At 47.3% G+C, this 11,627-nt stretch overlaps 1 protein-coding gene across 1 annotated transcript in view; it reads right to left on the reverse strand.

The window, feature by feature from the left end:
* Positions 1 to 11,627, reverse strand: part of vaspb (vasodilator stimulated phosphoprotein b) — a 54,875-nt gene that overhangs the window by 43,209 nt on the left and 39 nt on the right. Inside the window, exon 1 of the mRNA XM_078431028.1 lies at positions 11,226 to 11,627. This exon is cut by the window's right edge and continues 39 nt beyond it. Coding sequence (XP_078287154.1) covers positions 11,226 to 11,230 — 5 coding nt within the window. The 5' untranslated portion in view covers positions 11,231 to 11,627. The remainder of the gene's footprint in view (positions 1 to 11,225) is intronic.

Below are 11,627 nucleotides of genomic sequence, written 5' to 3' on the forward strand. Positions count from 1 at the left end.
TCAGGGACATGAGCGACTTCCAAATCAAGCGTCTTCCGAGTACAAGGATTAGACAACACGCACGGAGGTACAAGGAACTACAGATGCTGGAATCCTGAGCAAAACACGAAGTGCTGGAGGACCTCAGCGGGACGGGCAGCATCTGTGGAGGGAACGGACAGGCGACGTTTCGGGACGGAACTGGTCCATTGCCCTTCGCAGGTGCCGTCCGACCTGCCGAGTTCCTCCAGCGCTCCGCGTTTTGGGCTAGACCTGTCGCTGCTGGCAGAGTTCCGAACCTGGAAGGAGTGGTGACTGGATTCAGCAGCAAGATCCAAACATTCCCATCGCACTTTCAGCGAATCAAACTCCCTAAGGTGCGTCCGAGGAGCTTTTAATTAAAAATGCACATGGTGTTGACTAATTAAGGGAGATGACCAAAACATTCCACCTTCCACCAACATGGATTAAAATGTTTTTTCCATTCGCATTGTTCTCTACACACATGCCATAGTAATAGCCTGACCACCGCTGCACTTAAAGAAGCCACTGGAACAAATAACATGCCGGCAGAATAACATACCGCCAGAGTACACATTGGAATATTCACCACCCAGATATTGGGCTCCCTTCTTTCAACCAGTGCTCTTTGTCTGGACTGTTGCAAAGCAAGTCTTCTTATCAAGCCCACATCACGAGATTAGAAATTATTCAGCCAGAGCGGAACACACTTTTCGGCATCTGCATAAACCTGCACCTCCTCTAACCTCATCTACTGTATCCGCTGTTCCAGATGTCAACTTCTCTACATCGGCGAGACCAAACGCAGGCGCGGCGATCGTTTCGCTCAACACCTTTGCTCAGTCTGCCTGAACCAACCTGATCTCCCGGTGGCTGAGCACTTCAACTCCCCCTCCCACTCCCAGTCTGACCTTTCTGTCCTGGGCCTCCTCCAGTGCCATAGTGAGGCCCAGCGCAAATTGAGAGAACAGCATCTCATATTTCGCTTGGGCAGCTTACACCCCAGCGGTATGAACATTGACTTCTCTAACTTGAGATAGCTCATCTGTCCCTCTCTTCCCCTCCCCCTTCCCAGATCTCCCACTGTCTTCCTGTCTCCAACAACATCCTTTCTTTGTCCCGCCCCCCTGACATCAGTCTGAAGAAAGGTCTCGACCCGAAACGTCACCCATTCCTGCTCTCCCGAGATGCTGCCTGTCCCGCTGAGTTACTCCAGCACTTTGTGAATAAATACCTTCGATCTGTACCAGCATCTGCAGTTATTTTCCTAGGCATCTGCATACAAAGTGCTTCTTGTGTTTCTTGCGCGTAGTGGTGGAAAGATTGGTGGAAAGAGTAAGTGTGAGAGAGACCCTTGGGCTCACCAAGTCCTCGGTTTACACTGGGCACACAAGAAACTGCAGATGCTGGAGCTTTGAGCAGAGCACGGTGCTGGAAGACCTCAGCAGGTCAGGCCGCATCTGCGGCGGAACGCCCAGCATCAACAGTTTCTTGTGTCTCCATTCTCCAGAGTTGTGGAGGCCACTGTAGGTCACATGGATCGTATAGAAACATATACAATACTTAAAGGATCGGACAGGCAAGATGCAGGAAACATGTTCCCCATGTTAGGGGAGTCCAGAGCCAGGGACCACACACAGTTTAAGAACAAGGGTTCGGCCATTTAGGACTGAGATGAGGAAAAACCTTTTCACCCAGAGAGTTGTGAATCTGTGGAATTCTCTGCCACAGAAGGCAGTGGAGGCCAATTCACTGGATGTTTTCAAGAGAGTTAGATTTAGCTCTTCGGGCTAACGGAATCATATCATATATATACAGCCGGAAACAGGCCTTTTCGGCCCTCCAAGTCCGTGCCGCCCAGCGATCCCCGTACATTAACACTATCCTACACCCACTAGGGACAATTTTTACATTTACCCAGCCAATTAACCTACATACCTGTACGTCTTTGGAGTGTGGGAGGAAACCGAAGATCTCGGAGAAAACCCACGCAGGTCACGGGGAGAACGTACAAACTCCGTACAGACGGCGCCCGTAGTCAGGATCGAACCTGAGTCTCCGGCGCTGCATTTGCTGTAAAGCAGCAACTCTACCGCTGCGCTACCGTGCCAAGGGATATGGGGAGAAAGCAGGAACGGGGTATTGATTTTAGATGACCAGCCACGATCATATTGATTGGCTGTGCTGGCTGGAAGGGCCGATCTGGATTGCTGGAACTAGGAGGCAGCAGCTCTACCTGCTGCACCACCCCTAATAACACCTTGCAAGACATTCCAAAGTGCGTTACTACCATGGAAGCACCCTTGGTATGCAGTCATTGTTAGAATGCAGGAAACAGCATTTAACCTGTGCCTGAGCAATTGCCAACAAAGAGCAGGTAGACACAAAATGCTGGAGTAACTCAGCGGGTCAGGCAGCATCTCAGGAGAGAAGGAATGGGTGACGTTTCGGGACGAGACCCTTCTTCAGATGTTAGATGACCAGCCATGTTAGATGACGTTTTCACCCAGAGAGTTGTGAATTTGTACATTCTCTGCCTCAGAAGGCAGTGGAGGCCAATTCACTGGATGCATTCAAAAGAGAGTTAGATAGAGCTCTTAGGGCTAGCAGAATCAAGGCATATGGGGAGAAGGCAGGAACAGGTTACTGATTGGGGATGATCAGCCATGATCACATTGAATGGCGGTGCTGGCTCGAAGGGCCGAATGGCCAACACCTGCACCTATTTTCTATGTTTCTATGACCAGCCTCAAAGTCATCTTGTTGAGTCTCATTATCTACAACTCATTTTCACCTAGCTCACAGCCAACAACAGCCCGTTTTCCTCTATCATTGCATTTCTTTCATTCACTTGTTCTATATCTCTCCACATCACCATCTATACCTCTCGTTTCCTTTTCTCCTGACTCTGTCTGAAGAAGGGTCTCGACCCGAAAAGCCACCCATTCCTTCTCTCCAGAAATGCTGCCTGACCCGCTGAGTTACTCCAGCATTTTGTGTCCACCTCCAGCATAATTAAGAACCAGTCTCATCCTATACTGTACACTCCCTCGTCTCCCCTCTCCCATCAGGCAAGAGGTATAGAAGTGTGAAAACGCACACCTCCAGATTCAGGGACAGTTTCTTCCCAAGATAGACACAAAAACCTGGAGTAACTCAGCGGGTCAGGCAGCATCTCTGGAAGGAAGGAATTGGTGACATCGTCCATTCCTTCATTCCTTCTCTCCAGAGACGCTGCCTGTCCCGCTGAGTTACTCCAGCTTTTTGTGTCTATCTTCAGTTTAGACAATAGACAACAGGTGCAGGAGGAGGCCATTCGGCCCTTCGAGCCAGCACCGCCATTCAATGCGATCATGGCTGATCATTCTCAATCAGTACCCCGTTCCTGCCTTCTCCCCAAACCCCCTGACTCCGCTATCCTTAAGAGCTCTATCCAGCTCTCTCTTGAATGCATTCAGAGAATTGGCCCCCACTGCCTTCTGAGGCAGAGAATTCCACATATTCACAACTCTCTGACTGAAAAAGTTTTTCCTCATCTCAGTTCTAAATGGCCTACCCTTTATTCTTAAACTGTGTGGCCCCTTGTTCTGGACTCCCCCAACATTGGGAACACGTTTAAACCAGCATCTGCAGTTCCTTACAACAGTTTCTTCCTGGCTGTTATCAGGCAACTGAGCCACCCTCTCAACACTCGAACCGTACAGGTGAACCCACTCGGTATTTACTTTGCAAACTTTCACCGCGATTCTGTAACCAATGTCAGAGCCATGTATAAAAATAATAAGCTGTGCAGTTTATCAGCTCATCGACAACAAATGGGTTAATGTTCAAACAGCCAGTGAATGAGATAACACGGGCCTGATGACAGTGACTCATTCTTTCTGCAATGTAAAATGCAAGTTACTCATTCTATTAACCAACTGGGAATGCGATTAGCCACACCGACTCCCATCCACCAGGTATTTATTCATTCATTTCATGCCAAAGACAGACACAAAATGCTGGCGTAACTCAGCGGGTCAGACAGCATCTGTGGAGAGAAGGAATGGGTGACGTTTCGGGCCGAGACCCTTCCTCAGACCCGAAATGTCACCCATTCCTTTTCTCTAGAGATGTTGTCTGACCCGCTGAGTTACTTCAGCTTTTTTGTGTCCAACGTCAGCTTAAACCAGCCTAGAAACATAGAAAATAGGTGCAGGAGTAGGCCATTCGGCCCTTCGAGCCTGGACCGCCATTCAATATGATCATGGCTGATCATCCAGCTCAGTAACCTGTACCTGCCTTCTCTCCATACCTCCCGATCCCTTTAGCCACAAGGGCCACATCTAACTCCCTCTTAAATATAGCCAATGAACTGGCCTCAACTACCTACTGTGGCAGAGAATTCCACAGACTCACCACTCTCTGCAGTTCCCTCTTGCACATTCGTACCACACCTGTGTTTATGGTGGAGATGAGGCACCGCCCATTCGTAGGAAATCCTTTCATTACTTTCTCCTTCATTTCCTTGTTCAGCTTCACTCAACCTCTCCTTGTGGCCAGGCCAGCCACATCCTGGGGGAAAACCTTGGCATGTAAATACTAAAGCAGTTTTTGCCAAGGCTGCTCGCCCTGTACTGAGGCAGCTTGTGTTTCAAAGAAACCGAGTTTCGATGCGAGTTGCTAAAGGCTCCTGGAGGTTAGGACCTCGTGCCTGCAAACAATCCTAGTCACCTGTATAAAGTTGAGCTGAAAGTTCAAAGTACTCCACAGAACTTCTTGCTTGATGGTCATAGAGATAGAGTCAGAGAGGCAGAGTGTGGAAACAGGCCCTTCGGCCCAACTTGCCCACACAGGCCAACATGTTCCACCTACACTCATCCCACCTGCCTGCATTTGGTCCATATCCCTCTACACGTCCTATCCGTGTACCTGTCTAATTATTTCTTAGACATTGTAATAGTCCCAGCCTCAACTACCTCCTCTGGCAGCTTGTCCCATACACCCACCACCCTTTGTGTGAAAAGGTCACCCCTCAGATCCCTGTTAAATTGTTCCCTCTTCAACTTAAACCTACGTGCTCTGGTTCTCGATTCCCCTACTCTGGGCAAGAGACTCAATGCATCTACCCGATCTGTTCATCCAATGATCTTATGCACCTCTATAAAATCACCCCTCATCCTCCTGCCCTCCAAGGAATAGAGTCCTAGCCTGCCCAACCTCTCCCTATTGCTCGAGCCCGTGTCTCTGAGGCAGTAGCTCTACCAACTCCTCCACAATGGTTGCCAACTATCTCACTCCCAAATACGGGACAAGGTGACGTTACCGCCCCACGTGACCTCACCCAGCCAGCGGCCACATGCTCCCGCTCCACCAATGGCGGCCGCCCGGGCCGGGAGGCGGGTTGCTACGCAACCTCCGTTAGGTGAACACACTCCGTTAGCCTGCATTGTCCCAGCTAACAGTAAGGGGCAGCACAGTGGAGGTCAGGGTTGCCAACTGTCCCGTATTAGCCTTGTGTTCGCCTGACGGAGGTTGCATAGCAACCCGTCTCCCGGCCGGCGGGCCTAGTACGGGACAAGGGCGGTCCCGTACGGGACAAACCAATTTAGCCCAAAATACGGGATGTCCCGGCCAATACGGAACAGTTGGCAACTCTAACCTCCACTGTACTGCCTCTTACTTATTCATTTGACTCCCGTTGGACAGTATTTATGCAATTCCCTTTGGAAAATCTCTGCTGACTGCTGACATCCTCTTTGCAAACCAGTTACTTTATATTGATTTCTTAAGTGGAGAAACAAGTGCCAGCAGAGTGCACAGAGCATGATGTTCCTTCTTGCCTTGTGCACTTAGCTCAAGGTGGTAGTGCCAGCCACCGACCGACTGACTCAAGGATAACTTCTTCAAAGTAGTCCAACCTTGAGCAGATGAGATGTTTCCACCAGTGGGAGAGTCTCGGACTTCTAGACTCCAAGGACAAGGAGGACTTCTGTTCCCGAGTTATATTTACATAGTACCATAAATACCTGGCCAATATTTAACCCTTAAACAAAACCATTTAGAAACATAGAAAATAGGTGCAGGAGGAGGCCATTCGGCCCTTCGAGCCAGCACCGCCATTCATTGTGATCATGGCTGATCATCCACAATCAGTAACCCGAGCCTGCCTTCTCCCCATATCCCTTGATTCCACTAGCCCCTAGAGCTCTATCTAACTCTCTTTTTAAATTCATCCAGTGAATCGGCCTCCACTGACTTCTGTGGCAGAGAATTCCACAAATTCACAACTCTCTGGGTGAAAAAGCTACTTCTCACCTCAGTTTTAAATGGCCTCCCCTTTACAAGCAAGTGCTCCCAGCAGACCAGTCAACAATAACAGCTAAGAACACACAGAAAACTGATGACAATTTATGTATCTTTTATTTATAATGAATGATCTCTTGCTCTCCACTTTGCTGCTGTAACACTGTTAATTTCCCCGGTGTGGGACGAATAAAGGAATATATTATTTTTATATTATTCTTAGACTGTGGCCCTTTCAAAGATGAACTGTTCTCGTTGATGTTTGTGGGAACTAGCTGTCCTCAAATAGTCTTGTGGAGTTTCCTGAACCATCCTTCAGTTTTGTGACTGAGAACGGCATGTTGGAACAGACACGAGGAGCTGCAGATATTGATTTACACATAAGGACACAGAGTGCTGGAGTAACTCAGTGGGTCGGGCAGCATCTGTGGAGAACATGGATAGGTGACTTCTCTCAGAGTGCTGGAGTAACTCAGCGGGTCAGGCAGCATCTGTGGAGAACATGGATAGTTGACGTTTCACAGAGTGCTTGAGTAACTCAGCGGGTCAGGCAGCATCTGTGGAGAACATGGATAGGTGACTTCTCTCAGAGTGCTGGAGTAACTCAGCGGGTCAGGCAGCATCTGTGGAGAACATGGATAGGTGACTTCTCTCAGAGTGCTGGAGTAACTCAGTGGGTCAGGCAGCATCTCTGGAGAACATGGACAGGTGACGTTTCACAGAGTGCTGGAGTAACTCAGCGGATGTGGGTTAATACACTAATGTTGGTTTACAAAAAAAAAGACACAAATGCTGTAGTAACTCAGCAGGACAGGCAGCATCTCCGGAGAACATGGTACAGGTGACTTAGAAGGGTCTAGACCCAAAACCTCACGTATCCATGTTCTCCACAGATGCTGCTTGACATGCTGAGTTACTCCAGCATTTATAATAATAATTAGACAAAGTGGACCCGTTGGGCCCAAACCTCTCCTACATTGGTGCACCACCCCGTCCTCCCCCCCTCCCCCTCCCCCTCCCCCCTCCCTCCTTCCTCCCCCCTCCCTCCTCCCCCCTCCCCTCCTTTTAAACTTTAAAATGTGAATAACTTTAAAAATATACCACTGATTTCAATAAAACTACTGGCATTATCACTAAAGTGACAATGGTGAGTAAGGTGGGCCTAAAATTGTCGCTGAAGTTCAGTCTCAAACAAGATAACAAACGAGAGATTTAGTGTATAGATAATAATAAATATTATTTGTCATATGTAGGTTGGCACGGGGTCAATGGTACAATGAAATGTATTTGACAAGACAACGGGTCACCTCAGCAGTAATATTCCAAGGATAAATAAGATTTTAAAAATGACATTAGTAAGGTAAAAAGACAATATTAAAAATTACGGTAGAAACTGTTCTTAAGTCTGGTGGTACACGCAGCCACACTCCTGTATCGTCTGCCTGACGGTAACAAGGAGAACAGCCTGCGTGCTGGGTGGCTGTGGTCCTTGATGATGCTGTGTGCCTTCCGGTAGAACATGTCCTGTATGGCCGGGAGACGGTAGCCAGTAATGTGCTGTGTTGTCTTCACCACTCTCTGTAGTGATTTGTGGCCGTGGGCCGAACAGTTCCCGTACCAGACTGTAATGCAGCCCGTCAGCAGGCTCTCGATGGTGCATCTGTAGAAGTTTGTGAGGATGCTGGCGTTCAGGCCACACTTCCTCAGTCTTCTCAGGAAAAAGAGCCGCTGGTGGGCCTTCTTTGTTATTGTGTCCGTGTGCAGTGTCCAGGAAAGGCCCTCAGTGATGTGGACACCGAGGAACTTAAAGCTGCTGACCCTTTCAACCTCAGCATCACCGATGTGGATGGGGAGGTGTCCACTCCCCTGCTGTCTCCTGTAGTCCACCATCATCTCTTTAGTTTTGCTGACATTGAGAGAGAGGTTATTTTCCTGGCACCAGCTGTTTAGTGCCTTTACCTCCTCTCTGTAGGCCGTCTCATTGTTGTCTGTGATGGGGCCCAAGATGGTCGTGTCGTCAGCAAACTTTAGGATGCTGTTTGAGCTGTGCTTAGCAGTACAGCCGTGCGTGAACAGGGAGTGCAGGAGAGGACAGCACACAGCCCTGTGTTGAGGATCAGTGAGGAAGAGGTGTGGCTGCCAATTCTCACCACCTGGGGCCTGCCCGTCAGGAAATCGAATATCCATCCACAGATGGAAGACTCCAGTCCAAGATCAAGGAGCTTGGGGACGAGTTTTGAGGGAATAATAGTGTTGAATGTCGAGCTGTAGTCAATAAAGAGCATTCTCACATATGTATTCCCTTTGTCCAGGTGGGTGAGCGCAGTATGTATTGCCATGGAGATGGCATCGTCCGTGGGCCTGTTTGGTCTGTATGCAAACTGAAGAGGGTCCAAGGTGTCAGGGAGAGAGGAGCAGATGTGAGATTTGACTAGTCGCTCGAAGCACTTCATAATGATTTGGAGAGTCAGGACTGATATTAGTTTAGCTTCTCCCATTTGCACATTTCCACTCTGCCTCACCATTGCTAGTTCAGATGCAGTCATTGTGAACACACGATAATAAAGCATAATTTTAAGGGGTTTGGAGGTTAAATTACAGGGGAGCAGTCAGAGTTCTGAAACATTGATTTGGAGACATGTTCAAATCCTGCCACAGCTGCTTGGAGGTTAAAACTCTTGTAATTAAAGGAATCTAGTATTTTAAGGCCACACTAGTCTTGGAAAACGTAACCAAAAAGCTACAGAATAGCTGTTAAAAAACCCATCGAGTATAAAGTATACATTGGAGCAGAAATCAAAGTGTTGGCCTTAGTTACATCTAAATCTAGCCTGTCCAATCCCTTGAGAATTTTATATGTTTCTATGTAAGATTCCCTCCCATCCTTCTAAATTCCAGTGAATATAAGCGCAGTTGACCCATCCATGAGAGCAATGGATCGGGTAGATGCACAGAGTCTCTTGTCCAGAGTAGGGGAATCGAGGACCAGAGGACATAGGTTTAAGGTGAAGGGTAAAAGATTCAATAGGAATCTGAGGGGTAGCTTTTTCGTGACCCGCCCCCTCCTCTGATATCAGTCTGAAGAAGGATCTCGACCCGAAACGTCACCCATTCCTTCTCTCCAGAGATGCTGCCTGTCCCGCTGAGTTACTCCAGCTTTTTGGATCTATCTGAGATTATGTACAGCACTTTGGTCAACGTGGGTTGTTTTTATAGACAATAGACAATAGGTGCAGGAGGAGGCCATTCGGCCCTTTGAGCCAGCACGCCATTCAATGCGATCATGGCTGATCATTCTCAATCACTATCCCGTTCCTGCCTTCTCCCCATACCCCCTGACTCTGCTATCCTTAAGAGCTCTATCCAACTCTATCTTGAATGCATTCAGAGAATTGGCCTCCACTGCCTTCTGAGGCAGAGAATTCCACAGATTCACAACTCTCTGACTGAAAAAGTTTTTCCTCATCTCAGTTCTAAATGGCCTACCCCTTATTCTTAAACTGTGTGGCCCCTTGTTCTGGACTCCCCCAACATTGGGAACATGTTTCCTGCCTCTAACGTGTCCAACCCCTTAATAATCTTATACGTTTTTAAATGTGCTATACAAATAAAATTGACTTGACTTGACAAACTTGCAGCTTAGTTTCTTGGTCTTGTCTGTTGAACAATTGGTTACCGAAGCACTTCAACAATCAATTGCAGCCGTTACTATTAACTTTGATCAATCTAACCACAAGAACCAACACTGAGTCTCAGGGCTGTCAGATCTCATGACAGCAACATTATTTTTTCTTTCTGATCAGAAAAATGGCAATAACAGGAAGCCTTAACGACTATGCAAAGGTGTCAAGTGTATTAATTGTTAAAGTTTCCCTTAACAAGTATAATATTTTGAAAACTAATCTATACAAGTGCCATTTTCTTATACTATACAAGTGCCATATCGCTAGAGATTTGAGATTATTTGCCCAATATCGAAATGAATTAATTTATTCACAAAATGCTGGTGTAACTCAGCAGGTCAGGCAGCATCTCGGGAGAGAAGGAATGGGTGACGTTTCTGGGTCGAGACCCTTCTTCAGTCTGAAGAAGTTACTCCAGCATTTTGTGTCTAGCACCAGATGTGAAGAAGGGTCTCGACCAGAAACGTCACCCATTCCTTCTCTCCCTAGATGCTGCCTGACCTGCTGAGTTACTCCAGCATTTTGTGAATAATCGATTTGTACCAACCAGCATCTGCAATTATTTTCTTATATATCGAAATGAATTTACCCCAGCGAATTGTGAATTTACATTATTGCACAAAAATGTTTTAAATACTGTGATCAGGCAACTGCATCCAATGAAACTTTGGTACTTGGTGCTTTCGTAAGTTTCATGGAAACTTCTTTTTTTATCAAATCTCACGGCCGGTCTATTACGCCAGAGAAAGAAATCGTTTTGAAAACCCTAGTTAAAAATTGAAGCTGGCGTTTGAAATGTAATCAGTGGAGTGTGGATTCGACCACTTTTTTCTTAACAACAGTATTTCAAAAGTCAGATACAAGTGTGTGTGTGTGTGTGTGTGTGTGTGTGTGTGTGTGTGTGTGTGAGTGAGAGTGAGAGTGTGTGTGTGTGTGTGTGTGTGTGTGTGTGAGTGTGTGTGTGTGTGTGTGTGTGAGTGAGAGTGTGTGTGTGTGAGGGTGTGTGTGTGTGTGAGAGTGTGTGTGAGTGAGAGTGTGTGTGTGTGAGGGTGTGTGTGTGTGTGAGTGTGAGTGTGTGTGTGAGTGTGTGTGTGAGTGTGTGTGTGAGTGTGTGTGGGGTGTGTGTGAGAGTGTGTGTGTTTGTTTTTTAAAAAACTTTTTGCGAACTAATGATGTTTAAAGTAATTCCACATTGAAACAGGCATTGTTATTACAAACAAACAGGGCAGAACACATTGACAAAAGCTGGAATCCTACCTCATGTTCGGCTTCGGTGGTGGGACTCTACCTTTTACAGTCTTTCGAGGCTAGCTGAGGTACTAAAGACTAATTTCCTGGTCTTGCGTTTCTCTGGGTTGCACACGCAGATTTTTTTTTTCCACTCTCTCTCTCTCTCTCTCTCTCTCCGCCTCTTCTTGCTTCCTTTCAAATGTAAAAGCAGAGTCAGAGAGCTGCAAAGGGTCCTTTTCTGTGTGCTGCTGGCTGTTGTTGGTCTGTGACTGTGTCTATCCTCACTGCAATGTAGCGAGCTGCTCAACAATCCTGTTGCAACATGTTTGCCCCTCGCCACTCCACACTGCAACACCCTCTCTCGGCTACATTGCATTCCCAGTCCCTGTCTGATTCCCTGCCTTAACACACACACACATACACAAGCCT

This window comes from Rhinoraja longicauda, chromosome 41, assembly GCF_053455715.1.
Source record: "Rhinoraja longicauda isolate Sanriku21f chromosome 41, sRhiLon1.1, whole genome shotgun sequence".
In the NCBI taxonomy this organism is placed as follows: domain Eukaryota; kingdom Metazoa; phylum Chordata; class Chondrichthyes; order Rajiformes; family Arhynchobatidae; genus Rhinoraja; species Rhinoraja longicauda.